The 19,732-nt window shown below is 44.1% G+C and overlaps 9 protein-coding genes across 9 annotated transcripts; 6 read left to right on the plus strand and 3 right to left on the minus strand.

Annotated features, from left to right (window-relative positions):
- Positions 1–2,322: 2,322 nt before the first annotated feature.
- Positions 2,323–2,758, minus strand: SAMD00019534_000880 (hypothetical protein; the record flags this gene model as incomplete). Its single annotated transcript, XM_012903521.1, has 3 exons — positions 2,323–2,430; positions 2,522–2,637; positions 2,713–2,758. The coding sequence occupies 3 exons, from the start codon at positions 2,756–2,758 to the stop codon at positions 2,323–2,325; spliced, it is 270 nt and encodes an 89-aa protein (XP_012758975.1).
- Positions 2,759–3,708: 950 nt separating this feature from the next.
- Positions 3,709–4,332, plus strand: SAMD00019534_000890 (hypothetical protein; the record flags this gene model as incomplete). Its single annotated transcript, XM_012903522.1, has 1 exon — positions 3,709–4,332. The coding sequence occupies one exon, from the start codon at positions 3,709–3,711 to the stop codon at positions 4,330–4,332; it is 624 nt and encodes a 207-aa protein (XP_012758976.1).
- Positions 4,333–4,643: 311 nt separating this feature from the next.
- Positions 4,644–5,750, minus strand: SAMD00019534_000900 (hypothetical protein; the record flags this gene model as incomplete). Its single annotated transcript, XM_012903523.1, has 4 exons — positions 4,644–4,808; positions 4,892–5,191; positions 5,253–5,466; positions 5,557–5,750. Coding segments are annotated over 4 exons (873 nt in total), but the record flags the coding sequence as incomplete, so codon positions are not given.
- Positions 5,751–7,470: 1,720 nt separating this feature from the next.
- Positions 7,471–7,896, plus strand: SAMD00019534_000910 (hypothetical protein; the record flags this gene model as incomplete). Its single annotated transcript, XM_012903524.1, has 1 exon — positions 7,471–7,896. One exon carries the CDS (start codon positions 7,471–7,473, stop codon positions 7,894–7,896), a length of 426 nt encoding a protein of 141 aa, XP_012758978.1.
- Positions 7,889–10,536, plus strand: SAMD00019534_000920 (hypothetical protein; the record flags this gene model as incomplete). Its single annotated transcript, XM_012903525.1, has 5 exons — positions 7,889–8,298; positions 8,393–8,838; positions 8,914–9,236; positions 9,312–9,326; positions 9,727–10,536. 5 exons carry the CDS (start codon positions 7,889–7,891, stop codon positions 10,534–10,536), a joined length of 2,004 nt encoding a protein of 667 aa, XP_012758979.1.
- Positions 10,537–12,672: 2,136 nt separating this feature from the next.
- Positions 12,673–16,135, plus strand: SAMD00019534_000930 (hypothetical protein; the record flags this gene model as incomplete). Its single annotated transcript, XM_012903526.1, has 2 exons — positions 12,673–13,786; positions 13,872–16,135. The coding sequence occupies 2 exons, from the start codon at positions 12,673–12,675 to the stop codon at positions 16,133–16,135; spliced, it is 3,378 nt and encodes a 1,125-aa protein (XP_012758980.1).
- A 363-nt stretch (positions 16,136–16,498) lies between these two features.
- SAMD00019534_000940 (hypothetical protein) lies at positions 16,499–17,297 on the plus strand (the record flags this gene model as incomplete). The annotated part of the gene is made up of 3 exons (XM_012903527.1): positions 16,499–16,575; positions 16,712–16,754; positions 16,845–17,297. 3 exons carry the CDS (start codon positions 16,499–16,501, stop codon positions 17,295–17,297), a joined length of 573 nt encoding a protein of 190 aa, XP_012758981.1.
- Positions 17,298–17,511: 214 nt separating this feature from the next.
- On the minus strand, positions 17,512–19,390 carry SAMD00019534_000950 (hypothetical protein; the record flags this gene model as incomplete). The annotated part of the gene is made up of 2 exons (XM_012903528.1): positions 17,512–18,447; positions 18,533–19,390. Coding segments are annotated over 2 exons (1,794 nt in total), but the record flags the coding sequence as incomplete, so codon positions are not given.
- SAMD00019534_000960 (hypothetical protein) lies at positions 18,960–19,286 on the plus strand (the record flags this gene model as incomplete). Its single annotated transcript, XM_012903529.1, has 1 exon — positions 18,960–19,286. One exon carries the CDS (start codon positions 18,960–18,962, stop codon positions 19,284–19,286), a length of 327 nt encoding a protein of 108 aa, XP_012758983.1.
- Positions 19,391–19,732: the final 342 nt, after the last annotated feature.

Below are 19,732 nucleotides of genomic sequence, written 5' to 3' on the forward strand. Positions count from 1 at the left end.
CAATTATTCTATAATTATTATTAAGAGTGTATATTAGTTAGTATCAATGTTTGATTGATTGATTGATAACATAAACATAAACATACAAATAAACATACAAATACAAATACAAATACAATTACAAATAATAATAATAAATAGAAGATATCTTCTTTCTTCCTCTTTTTGGAAACATTCAGATCTGAATGAACAATAACACATGCACACATTCATTTGAAGTGAACAAAGATACAAACAAAAACAAACAACTCCGGAGTGATGATGTGTGGTGTGGATCACGCCCTTCACTGCCCCGAAACCAACGATAACAATGCCGTCACTTCATATTTCAAATGCATATTTGCAGGGTTGATCATAAAAATAAAAAATAAATATGGTGGCTCTATGTATTTATAAATATCCAAGAACAACACAGAAAACAACAACACTCACGTGTCAGTCACACAATGATCAATTACTTGATGTAAGGGTATTTTGATGGATGGATGGATGGTCAAGAGAGAGAGTGTCGGTGATCGGGTGGGTGATGTTACATTATGATGAGTTTAGATATTTAAATCTAAAGATATATAATAACTCTGTATAGTATGCTATGAATAATAATAATAAATAAGATAATTATATTGACGATGATGATGATGATGGTGATGGTGATGTTGAAGATTTATAAAGGACGCGCGCGAGCGTAAGAGTGGCTTGCTTGCTTGCCGGGCAAAAAACAATATGATCGTTGCCGGTAAGGTGATAAATATATCTTCAAATTGGATTGGGATTGATTGGCGCGGATGATGGCTTGGGTAAATGACCAATGTACACATTGGATGGGTATCAACCAAATAGGGGCCTATTATAAGATGGGTGATTTCGAATATCAAACAACATGTGTGTATGATGTGTGTGTGTGTGTGAATGTGTTGTGGTTGTATATATATTGTGTTATTTGATTGATTGATTGATGGATATATATTTGATTGAGGGAAGGAGGGAAGGGTGTATGAATCGAATCTAGATTGATGATCGATCAATGTGGTTTGTTTGATTTGTGGACTGGAATAATGGGATTGATTGATGGATTGATTGATTGATTGAGATACTTACACAAAGATTGTTGTTGGTGATATATATGATGATGTAGCAGCTCTGTTTCCAATCCGATGAACTATGAATATTAAGCACCCTATTTAATATTTTTCAAAGTCCAAACTGGTAGTCTAGGTCTGTGTGTATGTGAATGTATGTATTACAACTACAATTACAAATGAATGAATGAATGATTGATAAATCTGTCTTACCCTACGATGTCAACAACATCCACAAAAAGATCAGGATGTGTGCTGTGCTCACCACCATACATCAGAGACTAGTCTCTTGTTCAGCAACGGTTCAAACAATGAGCCCTACCACACACACTCAATAACACACACCAATTATGATCACAAATCAAGGTTTTTTTGGTCTCCCCTTAACCACATTATGAATTTGGTCCTTCAAAAGCCATCACACCCATTTGTTGGCCTTGTTGACAAGGCATTATTATAAAAGATCAACAAATGAATGTATCATGTTTGTTGTTGGGCTGATGTTCCCGCATGCGCATTGTCATTATCAATGAAGAGGGCTAGGCCTAGCCCAACCCCTCGTTCGGTGCGATTGAGATATATATAAAATATTTAAAAATACTTACTTACGTAATCGCCTTTACGACAATGTTATTATCATTATTATTATGGTGGTAACATCGTGTCGTTGACGAATACATGAATGACCGTGCACCAATCTATGCCGAATCCGGCAACATGGTGGATGCCTGTTTGATCATTTTCGGGTGTTGTTGGCATGTATGTGTGTGGCCTCCATCGATGTTAGTTAAGGGGGTGGTCAAACCTAGTCATCCGATCCAAATTCTGGTGATTATTTGATTCATTGATTGATCGATTGATCGAGATGAATATGAGAATGACAGACCAAGGAGAGAGGAGGTACTCTTCATCCAACGAAACACATCATAATGGAATTGTTCCACTTCTAATATCCAATCGCCAAGTCGTCGCGCTTTATTGGTACCAACCAATCACTTCGAAGTGAACTTGATGATGGTGATCTTTATCGAGTTTGGTTTGGTTTGTTGATGAGTATGTGTATATGTACAGGTTGTAGTAGTGGAGGTTGGATTTTGGTCGTTGGTCGTTGTAGCTGTGGCTGTGTTGTTGTTTTATCGTATACTATGATGTAACTCTGTTACTTCATCTTAAGGATTGTTGACTTCGCCAACAACGTCAATTCATTCATTGTCATTCATTCATTCATTGTTTCATTTCATCATCAATGATACTTGTTATTGTCGTGATTGTCACGACTATGTGGTTGCTTCTTTGTCCATTGCTTCTCCAAGTCTTCAAAGTACTTTACATCAAGACTACTCAATGCCAGCTATGTTGTTGTTGTTGTTGTTGTTGATATGATAATGATGTCAACATTCAATGTATTCCAACTCGATTTCATTCATTCTTATCGATCATACCATATCAAGTAGCAGTGTAACTTTGAACTCTAATAGATGTTTCTCATTGTTTGACTGTTTCAGCTCCTGTCGCAGTCTAGATACCTCTTGTTTCAGTTGATCCACATCATTGCTATCTGTATTAATAATTGATAGAGTATTAGTTGTTTGTTTGATTGATTGATTGATTGAGTGATTGTTGTTGCTTATACCTTTAAGATTAGAGGAAGCTGACTTCCAACCCTTTGGTGATGACATATCTTTATCTCTATCTGTACACTTTATTTAATTTATCACAAATGTTTCAATTTCACTTCCAACTTCATCTTACCCCTACCCTAACCCTAACCCTTACCCTTACCCTTACCCTTACCCTAACCCTAACCCTAACCCTCACTATATATATATATAGTATCAACTATTACTTTAGGGATATATATAATATTATAACATTATATTCTAAATAAGGTCATATTGAAGTAACATGGAATTGAAGATTCAATCAACTTCTTGTGTAAATTCGATCTTGTTCCTTTCAAATACTTTAATGATCATCACGAATTAGATGATAATGGCGTTAAGACTGTTCTACATATTATTGTTCGTTCGTTCATTGCCGTGGTTCCAGAGCTCATCTACTACTTCCAGAGACTGGTAAAATAATTATCAAATTGAAAGTGATCTCTCTATCCATCTCTCGTATCTCTATCATTCAGTGACAATCACTGTCACTCCTCATGATATGTATATGACTAGGATATTAACAATAACGAGTCGACTCATTGATTGAAATTGATTGGTTTATTGATTGGTGGAATGATTGAATGATGTCCAACCCCTTCACACTTTTATCCATGTCATGTGTTGTGGAATGGACGATGGATTGATCGAGTGTGTGATATTCGAATATTTCACACATATATCCATGATGGACATGTGTATAGACGAGTGATATAGCATCATTACATCTTGATCACTACAATCAAAACTAGTAAAATGTCCACCAAAATGTAGATTGATTGACACGTCATTGTAATTGATCCAAACCAACTCTACTATATAAACTCATTTCCAGATCAATTGGAATACAAGCAATCAAACAACAAACAAACAAACAATACAAAGTTCAATTGTTCCATCCAAGTAACAATATATTTATATATCTCGTATCATTACAATTTATCAAGTAACATTACAATCTTTCAAAAATGACTTTCGCCAAACCAATAATCATGTTAATTGCCATGGCAATGCTACTCAATGTTGCTATTGCCCAGAACCCCGATGATATCTGGCGCCAGAGACGTGACCAGGAGATCCAGATGCGTAACCAAGAGATCCAGCAAAACAGACAGCAGCTTGACTGGTACATCCAACAGGGTGATCGTCGCATCAACGATATCAACCAAGAGATCAGCCGTGTCCAAGGCACCCAAATCGATCAGAAGGCCACACCCGCGGAACAGGCTGCCACCCGCCAGAAGATTGACGCTACGGTTGCGTACCTCGAAGCATCGAAGCAGCATGTGATGAGAGATCAGCAGCTCCTCCGCAATCAGATGGACTACAACATGAACTTCAACAACCAGGGCCCATACAACATGTACCGCTTCGTGCCCCAGACCTTCTACAATGCTCACCCATACCATGTCCACTACCCACAGGGTCCAGTCATTGTCCAGGCTCCACGTCCAGTCTACTACCATCCACAGGTCTATGATCCACAGCCAACCTACGCACCACATGGTATCAGAGTGAACCAGCAGGCATTGTCCCAGGAGAACCTCAACTATCAGAGAAACCAACAGTTTGTCTCCAACATCCAGTACTAAGTAGTCTCCTGCGTGAATGAGTGAATGAGTCAATGGACACTCAATGTAATGCGTTATCCAATAAACAATGACATGCATGATGATGTTCCAACTAATACTATCTAAGTGATTGTTTGGGCTTGAGGCAGGGAAGATGGAACCATTCCAATCAATCAATCAAACGATGTTTGAGAACTATATAATGCCAGATGGACATGCTGTTGCCTTCGCAACCGCAGTCATTTGTCACGCTTTATGCTTACAAACATTTAGGGGATGGACTGGAGATCCAGTCTGCCAGCCAAAGGGGTCAGAGTCGGTCGCGAGACTTATGACTTGTCCAATCCATCAAAGTATGGATGGCTCATTGCAGCCGTGGCTGTTACACGCTTCATTGGATCATACTGGAGCATACTGTTTAGTAAATCAAGTCCAGTGGCGTCCAATCCTTGGACGATTGATGACAATGGATGCGCTGGATGTACAGGGAAGTCAGGCTATAAGTTTGGAAAATGGACAAGTTAGTAAAGTGATCACTCCCTGTTCATGATCATTCATCCTCCCCCTCCGACCAACTTACCTTGTATTCTGGCAATTCTACAATTGTTGGCCAACTATCTTTGGTTGGTGTTCCAAGTATCTTGAAGATTCTAAACAGTTGGTCGCTTGTTCCTGATCCTGGGAACAAGGGACGTCCAGTGACCATCTCGGCAAAGATGCAACCAGCCGACCAAATGTCGATTGGTGTCGAGTACTTGCGCGAGCCCATCAACACATCTGGTGCACGATACCACAATGTTACGACCTCATGAGAGTATGTTCGCACTGGTATTCCAAACGCTCTGGCCAGCCCAAAGTCAGCCAGTTTCAATTCACCTTTCTGTTGTGTGATGTGTCAGTCTCAATCACGATCACCATCACCATCGTGTGTGAATACTTACTCTATTGATTAGAAGGTTCTGTGGCTTGAGATCTCTGTGTAGGACCCTGTGATCATGACAGAATGCTACACCCTTCAATAGTTGATACATGAATGATTTAATGGTTGGCTTTGCCACCTCACCGCCACACTCATCCATGTACTTCTTGAGATCTTGATCAAGATATTCAAACACCAATGTTAACTTTCGCTCTGTATGTATCACATCATATAGTCTATAAGTAGGGTAGTTGATTGATTGAGTTGATTAAGTCAGTCAGTGTCCACATTCAATGATCATTCATTCAATCAATGATCAGTCCTACCTCACGATATTAGGATGCTTCAATTCCTTCAACAATGATATCTCTCTTATAGCAGTACAGGGTACACCTTCATCCTCTGAATCAAGACGAATACGCTTCAACGCCACTATCTCACTAGTATCTCTATGTTTTGCCTTGTAGACAATTCCATAAGTTCCTTCGCCCAATCTTTCAATCTTTGAATACTTCTCCATCTCTAGACTTATATATTTATATTGATTATTATTTATATTATGATATGATATAGTTGATGTGTTGATTGATTAATGATAATAATAAAGAATAGAAGTAGAAGTAGTATGAGTATGTTCTTCTTTTGTTCAACCCTTTGAAGGTAAATTAAACTTGAAGGTGGGGGGTCTCTTCTTGTCGTGTGGTTGTTATCGGGGTGATGTTTGATGTAAATTGATTTACAAATGATAAATATTATCCAATAGTGAGAAGAAGTAATAATAATAATAATAATAATAATAATAATAATATTATTATTAACAGAGATCAACATAATATTAGCATTATAATGACTTCATCAAACATATATCCTTGTCAGAGGTCCAAAGAGTGTCTTCCACTTCCTCCAACCCTTTAAACTAACTTGCTAGAGTGATGAGTGACTTGGTAGTTCTTTGACAATATCATGTGAGAGGTTGAAGTTCGATTTGAAGCCAAGTTCAAATTCAAAATTTACCCCTCTTTTTATTTTGGTTTTTACAACGGTATTACCACTAGTTGTTTCAAACGGTCACCACTCTCGACCACCCATTGTAATCAATTCAAGATGACGAAACACGAATGAAGATGGTATCCAATCATTAATAGATTGTGGTGAGTCTATCCTTGTCTTTGTATAATTCTATAAACATATCTATAATTAGTTATGTGTTATTGATGTTTACCAAAAATTTGACGATTGTTTTATTTGATCAATCGTCACTTTCAGAGGTGTGTGGGTGTGTGTTTTGCAACTTGACGAATCTTATCTCATTCGATGCTCAACTTCTCAATCATTATCCACTGATGATAGATTGAACAAATGAATGAATGAATGTGACTGTGTCGTCAATACTAATACTAACAACTAATTATGTATCTTATTCTTGAAGTTGTTTTATGTTCATTTAACTTTAGTGATCCGGGCGGGGTAACAATCGACAACATAGGAGGGAAGTCATGTTCATGACATTGCCAGATCTTCCCAAAATACTCAAGTCGGCGGATGAACAAACAATCAAACATACAAAACAAACAAACTATCGAACAAATCAAACAATCATTCAATCATTCAATCAATCAATCAACCAATAATAACAACAACAACACTTATATTGTTATGATTGATTGACTTTGTGTTTGTCAAGTTAGTTAGTCAATGATGAGTTTGGTGATGTTGTGAATGTTGTTTTGAATTAATTAATTTTTGTTTTCATTTCTTTGTTATTCTTTATCTGTCTCCTCGCAACCACTACCACTCTCCTCTCTTTCTCTCTCTTACCCTCACTCACCTTGCTTCCTCTCTCTCTCTCTCTCAGTTACATACCCTCTAGAGACATAACAACAACTATCCACTTCCACACACACATACTTCACTTCAATCATACAAACATATTATATATATAATATAGTCATACTTTCTTACTTACTTACGAACTGATTGTTTGCTTCGTTCAATCATTCATTCAGACAGTAAGTCAGTCAGTCAGTCAGTCAATCAGTTCACTCAAACATACATCATTAATATATATACATACATAAACATAACATAAGAGAGAGGTAGTAAGAGAGAGTGATTGAGTTAGTGCGTGTGTGTAAGTCAAGTGAGTGTGAAGGAAGGTAGGAAGGTATCAAGAGGAAGAAGAGAAGAAGAAGAAGAAGAGAAGCATGCTGAGAGGAGCACACTCATTGAGTGCCGCACCTATGGCCGGTGTTGTGCCAGGTCACAACACATTGGAGAACACGATACGACAGCAACAGCAGCAGCAACAGCATCACACCACTCCAAACACAAACACAAACGCACCATTCCGTCAACCTCCATCTCTAATGACCTCTGGTCAGTACAATAGTTACACTATTGGCGTTGATCTTGGTGTGTCTGATGGCAGACTTCCCTACGGCTCTGGCTTGACCTCGTCCTCGTCCACGTCCACATCCACCACGTCCACGTCCTCGTCCACATCCACCACCTCATCCTTGAGCTCTGGCCGACTCACCGAGTCCCACTCGGGTCCACTCCCATTGTCCCTCAGCAATGGCAGCAGTAGCCACTCGCTCCACAGCAGCTCTGCTAGCAGGGCAGCGATGGATACCAGCGACAACGAGGAAGAGGACATCGATGGATGAGGACCTGGAAGAGGATGAAGACGACACGACCGAACAATATAGTTACTCGTCCAATATAGCGTCGCCTGCACTGTCAGACACGAGCAGCACCACCAGCTCGAGGGGCTCTGAGCCCAAGGCGCGCATCCGATGGACGCCCGAGGAGGATGAGATCCTGTTGAGGTCCGTGCGCCAGAACAACCACAAGAACTGGAAGAAGATTGCCGAGCCGCTGAAGGGTCGCACGGACGTGCAGTGCCACCACCGCTATCAAAAGGTGCTGCATCCCAGTCTTGTCAAGGGTGCCTGGACCACCGAGGAGGACCAAAAGGTCCGTGAACTCGTCAAGATATACGGACCCAAGAAGTGGTCCGAGATCTCCCTTCATCTCAAGGGAAGGATGGGTAAACAATGTAGAGAGAGGTATGTTTGAATGAGTGGCGCGCATGCGCACGCTCCATCCCAGACGAGTCAATTATCACATTCACTAACATATCCTCGTTCAATCAATCAATAGATGGCACAATCATCTGGACCCAAACATTAAACGAGAGGCATGGTCTGAAGAAGAGGATAGAATCATCTTGGAGAAACATGCCGTCTATGGGAACAAGTGGGCGGAGATATCAAAGTTCCTGCCGGGTCGCACAGACAATGCCATCAAGAATCATTGGAACTCCTCAATGAGGAAGGCAAGGACCAACATGATGATGAGCAATGGCAGCAAGGGTCACAGTGTGCCAAGCACACCCATACATATCAACAACAACAACATCCACAACAACAATAACAACAACAACAATAATAATAACAATCATAATATCAGCAATATAAATCATTTAATCAACAACAATAATAACAATAACAACAACAACAATATCAATGGTCTCTCCCAAAGCAGGACACAGACGCCAAGCCGAAAGAGGAGGAACCAGCATGATCTCCCTGCATCTGGCAACGAAGGTAAGACCATCCATCCTCAACCCATCCCCGTCTATCATCAATGGACTTGATTACTAACCTATTCTCCATCATCAGCTGTACTCAATGACCTGCTGCAACATCACCAACAGATGCTGATCCATCGTCAGTCCATCTTGTCATCACCATCAACATCATCAGCAACAGCAGACGCACTCAGTATTGATGTTGAATCGATTCAACAATATATATCTACACCAACACAAACACCAAAGAAGTCACTCCAACAACAACATCAACAACAACAACAACAACATCATCCAATGACAACGACAATGATGGCGGTCCAGTCGGACCTTCACAACCTCATCACACCCATCAAGCCATACAATGTCTCTGCACTCGACAAGAAGAGACAAAGGATTGATTTCTCGCCATCGGTATATATCTCTTCATCCATCCGCGGACATAGACACTGACACTGACACTGACTCTAACTCATACTAAACAAATAGATGACTGTCAATGAGGTACATGGCACTTCATACGACAATGAACAGTCAAGTATATTGTATTCAACCATCCAGAAAGCCAATGCGGCAGCACTCACACCACTCAAGTCACCGTACCAGCCATCGTCGTCGTTGTTTGACAACTCTACTATGTCCACCAACACTACCACTGGATACGACCCCTACTTTGACTTGTCCGCCACACCGTCCAAACTGTTCTTCAGTCCATTCAAGAACAGTCACTATTTATCATCATCGCCATCACATGGCCTGTCACCCAATCGACAACATCATCAACATCAACAACATCAACAACATCAACATCAACAACATACAAACATCAATCTGAACAAGATGTTCTCTTCGCCATCTATCACTTCATCYTTCATTGGCATACTCTGAATCTGCTCACACTCAGAAGCCAGTCACAACCAAGCTGGGCATTCAGATCTCTGCTCATGGCATTGACCAGAACTCTTTGCAAACGATCAACTCCAAGTTGCGCGCCTGTAGTGAAGGATCAAATGGAGCGTCTTACTCGCCCGTCCCCAATGGCTATGCTGGCGCACCCCTTAGGTTGGACGCGATGCTCTCACCCCTCGGAACCTCTGCTGACATTACCGCCACCACCACGCCCAAGATGTTCCAGACACCACCTGGCTCCTCACGTACCAAATCCAGAATGTCCAACCACAAGAACAGGCCATTGTTTGTCGATCATGATCATTCATTCAAGATTGTCACTGGCAACCTTGGAGCTGGCACTGGCGTCCTTGGCATTGGCAATGCTAACAATGGCACACATGTTGCGATGGACATCAACAACATCAACAACAACAACAACAATAGTGCCAACACAACAATGGATCATTCTCATTTCTCTGACTGTTCGTTTGAGGCACTGAAGCTCCTGAGCGACACGTCTAGGAGTTCGATATTCAATCAGGCCAAGAAGATACTGGCACACAACAGCCAGGCGTATCAGGGTGGAATCACAAACATATCGGACATTCATGTACCCACTTCGCCACAGGCCTCTGCCTCATCTCACTATGTCTTCTTCAAGGCTCATCACGATGTACCAACAACAACAGCAACGGCAACGACAACATCATCGTCAACAACGACATCTCCATCATCAACATCGTTGACAACATCATCAACAATCAATCCATCCTCTTCGTCAATGTCGTCCAAGCCAAGACCATTACCACTTGTAGAGTTCTAACTCTAATGGTGATGGTCGTGACCATTACATTGACATTGGCAACCCAGCATTGACAATGATATTGGCATTGAAGTAAGACAGATAAGATAGAATAAACAGGTATTGAGCTCCATCATGGTGTCTCTTGGTCATCCCCCTCCATGCCATACTATACACAGGTACACTTTATCCTTTTCATTGGGCTAACGGCAACTCTTGATTCGGGGTTGGCCGTTGGGTCGGTCCTCGAACCCTTCAAAAGTAATCAAACCCAACCATTTTTTTATGCGAACAACAAGACCAGATTATTTTTAGAGGGAGAATCATGCGCAGGACCATCGTCCACCCCACAAACAGTAGTGATCATATGATGAGTTGGATTGGATTGATTGTGAAAAAAGAGGATGGATGGGTTGGTGGTGACCCACCTCATCCCACATGTTTCTTCTGTTGTTGTAGATGATACGTTGGACCACCAACAAGCTATCAGATACTTTCTTTGTTTTTTTTTTCCAGCTCTCTCTATTTTCTGTTGTTTGTTTAGACTCCTCTCTCTATTCTGGATAAGTTATAGCCTAACATTGTTGATTGCTGAATCAGTAAGACATCTCCACATCCTACAACTACAACTACAACAACAACGATAATCAATACAGGTATAGATCAAATAATCATTCATTCATTCAATCAATCAATCAACCCTCTCAGTCATTCATTCATTTGTTTGTATACAGTTGTGTCTGTTTGGTCGATAATACCGTTTATCATCTTTATCATCTACAAGAAGGTATAATAATATCGATCATCAACAATCACTCAGAGAGTGTGTCAATCCTCGAGTATCACAACAACACACACCCTTCATTCATTCATATTCAATCATTCATTCATTCATTGTTGGAGATGAGGCGGTGACGTCAGTGCCTCGGCAATTCTAAACTTGCTTAATATACAGCAACCTTATATGATGGCAGTCTGGTCAACTTAACAACAACAACAATAGTTCAAACAAACAATTACAATCAATCAAACAACATGGAATTTGGTACTTGGATAGCGACCTGTCAAGTTACGAATTCAACAACAACAAACAACAATACTGCAGCCGACATCATTATTATTATTATTGGACAACATGTTACAGAGACACTCTAGTAGTAGTAATAGGACATGATTGAATACTGTATTCCTATGCATCGCACTTATACCACCCTGTTTCATTCATTCATTCAATGAGTGATAGATCGGGTGATCAAGATTTACACCCACATCACTTATTCACTTTGTCCACCACCAGTTGACTGATCACACCACCAACACTTTGCTTTTGATCGCCCCCCACACTCAAACCCATCATCACACACTCCCCCACAACAACACGTTGAGTGGTCAATCACTCACACCACCTTGGATATTTCCAAATCATAAGTATGGGGTGGGTGATGGATTGGAGTAATCAATCATTCATTCATTCAATCAATCATACATACATACATACATATAACAAAACACTATTTATAATAGACTCCACTCAATCACTCTATCTCTATCTTCTACCACTGCCAGAGTCGACTCCTTACAGATCACCTTCTTATTAAGGTGTGTGTATATATTCTCCCTTTCACTCTTCTCTCATCACATACCTACCTACCACTCATATAATATATACATCATATATTAGTATAATCAACAATTACAACAACATCAGCTGCAGCGATCAGTCGACAACACCACCACTACCACCAACCCCAACTCATCTCGATCATCTACGTTTACAACCACACTCGTCGGACACTACAGGTGTCCTTCGCTTACTCTCACTCTCACTCTCTCATTCTCTCACACACAGACATACATATTACTCGCCATCCTTTCAATAATCCAATCATCCAGCCATGCCATGCCATGCCATCCTATGTTTATTTGTTGTCTGGTTCACCGGGTTGGTTGTTGACCAAGCTTGAAGCAATCATGTGCTCTCATCTCATCTCATCTCACATCACAGTCATCATCTTTGTCTTGTCTTTGTCGGCGCGCCATATCATTCAATCAATCAATCAATCAATCACAATTCAATTCCTTTCTTTATCCGTTGGAAAAAGAGAGATTAAGATATTATAACGTAGCAATAGCAACAACAGCAATAGCAACAACAACATGGAATCACCTATCAAGATGTATCATTCTAACGAATTCCCTTCATCACTCACTAGCCGCACAGCACTTGATTATAGTAGCAGCAGCAGTAGCAGCAGTAGTAACAGCACAGTTGTAGCAGAAGCAGCAGCAGTAGCAGCAGTACATGCAGTAGCGACAGCAGCAGCACTATCTACGACCTCACCTGTAAAATACAACAACTACACACCGCAGCCAACACAGCAACCACCACCCCTGTTGCCGCTCCCCTCCACTCCAGCCCCGCCACCTCCCTCCCAGACAAGATCTGCCAAACAAATTCGAAGTGACTCATTTCTAAGTCTAGACAATTCGCAAGAGCTACAGCAACAGCAGCAGTCTTCATCAACTACTCATACAACAACACGCAAGTCATCATCATCGAAGCTTCTATTGTCAATAAGTAGCGCAAGTTCATTCATCTCTGGCACCATCAGAGGAACATCTTCATCGAACTCATCAACATCATCGACTTCAGCGTCATCAATCAAGTTAACCGAGTCATCAACTGTATCAATATTCCAACCTCCAACTCAAACTCCTCAACAACAACAACAACAACAGCAGCAGCCACACGAGAGCAACAACAATACAAGCGACAACAACAACAACAACTACTGTACACTATATAATTATAACATCAGTCACTATCAACAACTTACACAATATCAACAAAGAATGACAACTGAACTGTCTGAAGGAGAGAGAAGATTCGTGTTTGAGCTCGAGGGCAAGGAGCCAGACTTTGTGCTGTGGGTAAAGAAGACAAACAAGAAGGACGTCGTCCAGGACCGTCTGTTTGTGCTCACCCAGTACCGCATATACTCGATCAAGCGTAATGCCGTCGGCAAGAAGTCGATCGTGCGTCAGGGCCACCTGTACGACCTGATCGAGATCAAGACCGACGACATTGACCGCGTCCTGCTCAAGTTCACCGGCTTTGTCATTGACATCAGTGGCAGCAACACAGGCATCACCATACCCAAGATCCTGATCAACGCCTTCCACAGAATCAGTTTCACCTTCTCCCTTGAGGCCTCGCCCTCCCTGATCATCATCCCAGTCGAGAGAGCTGCTCCAGAGGTTGATCACGTCGGTAAGTTGTCGTCGCCACAAACTCAAACTCAAACTCATTCGAGCAAACTCACTCACTGACACTCCTCCCGTCCAACCAACAACAGAGCCAGGATTCGCACATGGCTTCGTTGAAGTATACAAAGCACAATGTAATTACTACGCAACTCCTGTAAATAATGACCTAATTCACTTCCTGGAGGAGACCGTCGAGAAGGGCAGCCGAGTGTTCTGTCTGGACGACTTTTCCGGAATCGACAAGACCGATAGCGGCAGCACCAGCACCGCACTCAATATGGTGCCCGTGATGGCAGCCCTGCGCCACAACACCTTCTTTGACACGTTCATCTGCCACAACAAGACCAGGAAGGAGGTGCCCCTGCTGCTGGCCGACGTCATGCACCACAACAGAACGATCGTGCGCGTGGACCTGCGCGGCGTCGAGTCGGACAAGGGCTGGGTGCAGCTTGGTGAGGCGCTCAAGGAGAACCAGTGCAACGAGCTTCGCTTCCTCGATGTCTCTGACAACCAGGTGCGCGACAATGGTATCATCTCGATCGCCACAGCCATCCGCTCGTTCACTCGCGAGTTCTGCCAGCTGACCGCGTCAAACATCGAGCTACAGTCAAAGGGTGCCGCTGTGACGTTCCGCACTCTGCAGTCAAACTACGCTTCGTCGGGCGGCATTGAGATCTTGGACTTTAGCCGCAACCATCTTGGCGCCGCCGGCTCTGAGCCACTGGCCGACTGGCTGGCCCTGCTCAACACTTCGAACCAGTCGCCAGAGAAGCCCCTCAAGCACATCAACTTGGAAGGCGCACAGATTGAGACGCCCCGTATCACCACGGCCATCAGACAGGCCAACCTCGCCTACCTCACCTACCTCAACCTCTCGGAGAACAGGATCAACAACGACGCAGTTCAGTCAATCTGCCACCTGATCTCCAAGGGCGAGTACCTCCAATCGCTGCTTCTACGCGGCTGTGGCCTGTTGGGCGAGCACGTCTCACTCCTGGTCACCGCATGCACCAACGGACCAGCGACTGGCGGTCGTATGCTGGACCTGTCGGCCAACAACTTTGGCAAGAATGGCGCGACGTCGTTCGCGGCCTGCATCAAGTCGGCGTCAAACATCGACACTCTGAACCTGGCAAACAACAACTTTAGAAAGAATGGTATGACCAGCATCATCTCAGCACTCGAGGAGAACTCCACGTTGCGCTCGATCGATCTCTCCAACAACTTGAAGAGTGGCAGCAAGGCCGATGCGGTCGTCGACCATCTGGCACGCGTCGTCCAGAAGCACTCGACACTCGAGCGTCTGATCCTCACAGGAAACACCAACAAGGGCTTCTTCCTGGGTCGCGAGCTCTCGCCTCTGGTCAAGTCGATCAACGAGGATTCCAAGTTGGTCGAGCTCGATATCTCGGGCAACAACATTGGCGATGACCTTTGTCGCGAGCTCTTTGAGTCACTCAAGAAGAACACCTACCTGCGCGTGCTGCAGATTGACAACAACAGCATTGGCCTGCCGGGTTTCGCTGCCATGAAGCGTTGCTTCACCGTCAACCGCTCGCTCACCGACATCCCAGTTCCAACTCGTGATATTGCCAAGCTGCTCAGCGCGGCCAAGGACAGAAAGCAGACCAACGACAGAATCTCCGAGATACTCAACGACATCTCCTGGTGTCTGGCCAACAACAAGAACGGCGTTCCCTACACCGACGTGCCATCGGCCACCAAGACCACCGTGGCAGTGTCCACATCGGGCCGCTCCACTCCCAACTTCCAGGCCACCACCTACACCTCGAACCCCTCGTCGCCAATGATCAACCGCAGCAACGACGACCTTGGATACTCGCGCGGTCTGTCCAGCAGCAACTTCAACCTGTCAGCCAGCCAGCCAAACAAGCCAACGTACGCCCCACCACCTCCCTTGGTGCCAAAGCATGCGCCAACGCTCAACAAATCCATGTCGTCAATGTCCGTCTCGAACCGATCGGCTTCATCGCTGTCGTTCAGCCAACACCAGCCACCCGCACCACAGTACCATGCTCCACCACCTCAAGCCGACTACAGCAGCAATGGATACAGCAACCACCAGCAACAGGATCAGTACTACGACAATCAGAATGGCGCCAGCAACTACCAGGACACCTCGTACGACAACTCGGCGCAGGGCTACGACAACAATGGCTACAGCTATGATCAACAGCAGCAGGGATACGACCAGACCGGCTATGACCAGAATGGCTACGACCAGAATGGCTACGATCAAAATGGCTATAACTACGACCAGCAGGGTTACGATCAACAATACGACACACCTGTTACTGGCACGGCTAGAGTGCCACCTCCACCGCCCATGTAGACTACAGTGCGTGTACGTGTGACTAGACCTAGGATGATACGTCTTGCCATGCCAGGCATGCTTCTTCCTCCTCCCTCCTCCTCCTAATTTATTCAATTAACAAACCAATCCAACATCCATCCATCGACACCAAATCCCAATAAACTGCAACTCTAAACAAACCCAAATCATTCTCCAAATGGAAAAAGAAAAACGAAGTGTCGTTTGATGAGGGAGGAGATAGAGATAGATACATCATCGTTCATTCGTAGCAACTGGTCTCCAAACATTCGTATCTATCTCTATCTCTATCTCTATTGTATTATTATTATTGCATACAGCGCAATGAATAAAGTACTGTTGTCTATCAGTTTTGTGTTGGCAATGGTTGCAGCCACCAACGCACAATGCACCTTCACAGACAATAACAACAACACATACGACTTCTCTGGCATGACCAAGTAAGCAAAATGACCCCCCTGTTAACGCAAATGGCAAAGCAACTGAGCTGGCCAACTTGTCACATGGACCTATCGTTCAATCAATCATTTTATATTTACATCCAATTGATCAATCAAACTCAATCAATTAATATAGTAATACTCAATACTCATACGGAACCAGCTTGGGTGGTCCCAAGGTAAGTCATGCATTGTCAATGAACATTTGGAATAATGTTCCACTCAATCTAACATCTCATCAATCAATCATGGCTCCCTACACAAAACAGTACTACTGGAACATCTGCCAGAACGCCCAAGTTTGCTCTCAGTCATCCACTGGTCTGCAGCCAACCACTGCTGCTTGTCAACTCTCCTCATCCATCTACAACAGTCTTGGTCTTCTTGCCTCTGGAGCATTTGGTTTGTTGCCCTCTGGAAAGAAAGGAGCCACCCTAACCTACACCGACGCGGTCCTGGCCTGTGCCAGCAGAACCAAGGCCCGCAAGGCCCTCATCGATCTCCAGTGTGTCCCAGGTGCACCCACCCAAACCGTCAGCATAGCAGAGACCGAGGCAGGATCGTGCATCTACCAAATCATCATGACCAGTGGTCAGGCCTGTCCAATCGTTGTGAATACATCCACCTCCTCAGCTACCACGTCGTCTCCAACAACAACAACAATAACTACCATCCTTGGCTCATTACTTGTAGCCACCATCATACTGTTCCTCACTGTGTAATCGATCGATCGATCAATCAATCAAATAAAAGAACGAATAAGAATGAATAATGAGGGAAGTTGGAGATATCCGAGGCATGTATTGACAGGTTGGGATAATGTTTGGCGGATGTAGGATGTTGGTGAATGAATGGCGGTAGTAGTTGTTGTTATATAATATAATAAGTTGTTTCAAGGTCATGTTGCACACCTCAATCCTTAAGAAGGGTCTACCCTTAGACCTTCTTGGATGGAGCGACGGCAACGTAGGCGGGTGGATGGTTGGTCTGTGGATTCTTGGAGGCGTAGATAAGGGCATAGAATTGACCGCCCTCGAATGGGTCCTTCAGACCGAGGAGCTTGCCAGTGTTCTTGATCAGCTCATCGAGCGATGGGTAGTGTGTGGTGCCACCCATGTGGATGTAGCCCTGTCCGTGCTTGTGGACGATCTTGGCATGGGCAATATCCTTGTTCTTTGATACATAGGAGAGTGCGTAGCAGCCTGGATCGGTGCTGCTGAAACGTACAATGTATGTGCCAGTCTTCTTATTGGCCAGGAACTGAATGACGTTCTTGGACGACGTCTCGCCCAGGAAGCCCTTGAGCGAGCACACCGAGAGCACGCGCTCCAACACGTCGTTGCCCGAGTTGAGAGGTCCGAACCAACCCAAGAAGCGTCCAAAGTCCTCAATGCGCACTGTTTCCGACTCAATGTCCACCAGCAGCAGCTTGAGACACTTGATCTTGAGACTGTCCTGGTTGTTCGCCTTCATGTCCACGCCAAAGGTCGAGCAGAAGCACGAGTAGAACTGGTTCCAAGAGACCTCCTCGCGGCCCAGGAAGTTGTGCGACCAGAACTGGCGGGCGTTGGGATCGTTGATCAGACCCTCGATAAGGATGTGATCCAACAGTCTCTGTCTGGTGATGTCCTCGAAGCTTGGGCGGCGGCTGGGCAAGTGATCCCAACAACGGATCAAGAGGTCCTTCAGACGAGGACCCCAGTTATCGTTCATCGCCGGTCTATTCTTCTTGTTGGTGACGCCATCCACCAAGTCGTTATAATTCTTATAGAATCCATTGTAAGGCTCCAGCTTTGTCAGCAACTCCCACAACAGCATAGAGAATGAGTATACATCACTCTTCTCATCATACTCTCTGTTTAACAACATTTCCTATAATTCGTTTGATTGATTGAATGGGTGTGAGTGAGTGATTGATTGATTGATTGATGAGTGATGGAATGATTCCCCAACTTACTGGAGACATGTATAGAGGTGAACCAGCTTGTCCACTTGACTTGCTCTCGAGCAAGATCTTGCTCAGACCAAAGTCAGCCACCTTTACTACCCAGTTGTTGTCAACGAGGAGGTTGGCTGGCTTGAGATCAAGATGGAGGATGGGTGGGTTGGAGAGATGTAGCCAGTTCATGCCAAGGGCAGTGTCACGTGCCACCAATATGGCACGCTTAAAGTCGATAAAGTCTGGCGAATCCTCCTTGACACGGAGAAGCGAGTGCAGCGAGCCCTTGGGCATAAGCTCTGTGACGATCGAGAGGTTGCCTGGGGTGGTGCAGGCGCCCATGAACAGGAGCAGATGCGGGTTTCTCAGCTTGGTCATCAGACAGACCTCCTTGCGGAACTCGTTCAGCACGGTCTCGTCGTAGAACTGTTGTGTGAGCTTCTTGATGGCGACCTCCTTGCCGCGCACCGTGCCCTTGAACACGGAGCCAAAGGCGCCCGAGCCGATCTTGGAGTCGCGGTTGTATATGATCTCGGATTTGTCGATCTCCCACTTGGTGATCTCCTTCTCCTCCTCCTTGAGCGACATGCTCTCGACGGCGCTCGTCACCGAGCTGGTCTGGCTGTCCTCGATGCGAGACGATGGAGAGTGGGGCGAGGCGGCCGCCGAGTGGTCGGTCACCGCCGTTGTGTTGTTGGTGGTTGCGATCGATGTCGAGTTGGTTGGTGAGAGCTTGAATGACGACTCTCTAAGTTGGTTCCAAATATCTTGAGCACGTGTATGATCGCCCTGATCAGTCGCGATCAAACATTGTACCAACTCTTGCTTCAATGATATCACTGATTGAATCTTTGAAGCCTTTGCTCTAAGATCTTGTATCTAAATTGATTGATTGATTAAGTGTCGTTAAGTTAGTGATCGATTTGATTGATTGATTGATTGATTGATTGGAATAGTTCCAATGATTGATTGAATGAGTGATTGAGTGTATGATGGTGATCTTACAGATGCTGTGAATAATGCATCCAAACGATCTTTGTTAACTGTTGACTTGTGAGTGATTGATAGTTCGATGAGATTATTTATCTCATTGTCTGTTGTCACCTGTCTTGTCTCCAACACTTTTATCTCCTCCTGTGCCGACATGATCGACCTTGACAAGTTTGACACTCTATCAATCTTATTTGCTCCTCCACTGCTCATTCTTCTATTTTATCT

Source organism: Acytostelium subglobosum, assembly GCF_000787575.1.
Source record: "Acytostelium subglobosum LB1 DNA, scaffold: scaffold1, whole genome shotgun sequence".
NCBI classification, from domain to species: Eukaryota; Evosea; class Eumycetozoa; order Acytosteliales; family Acytosteliaceae; genus Acytostelium; species Acytostelium subglobosum.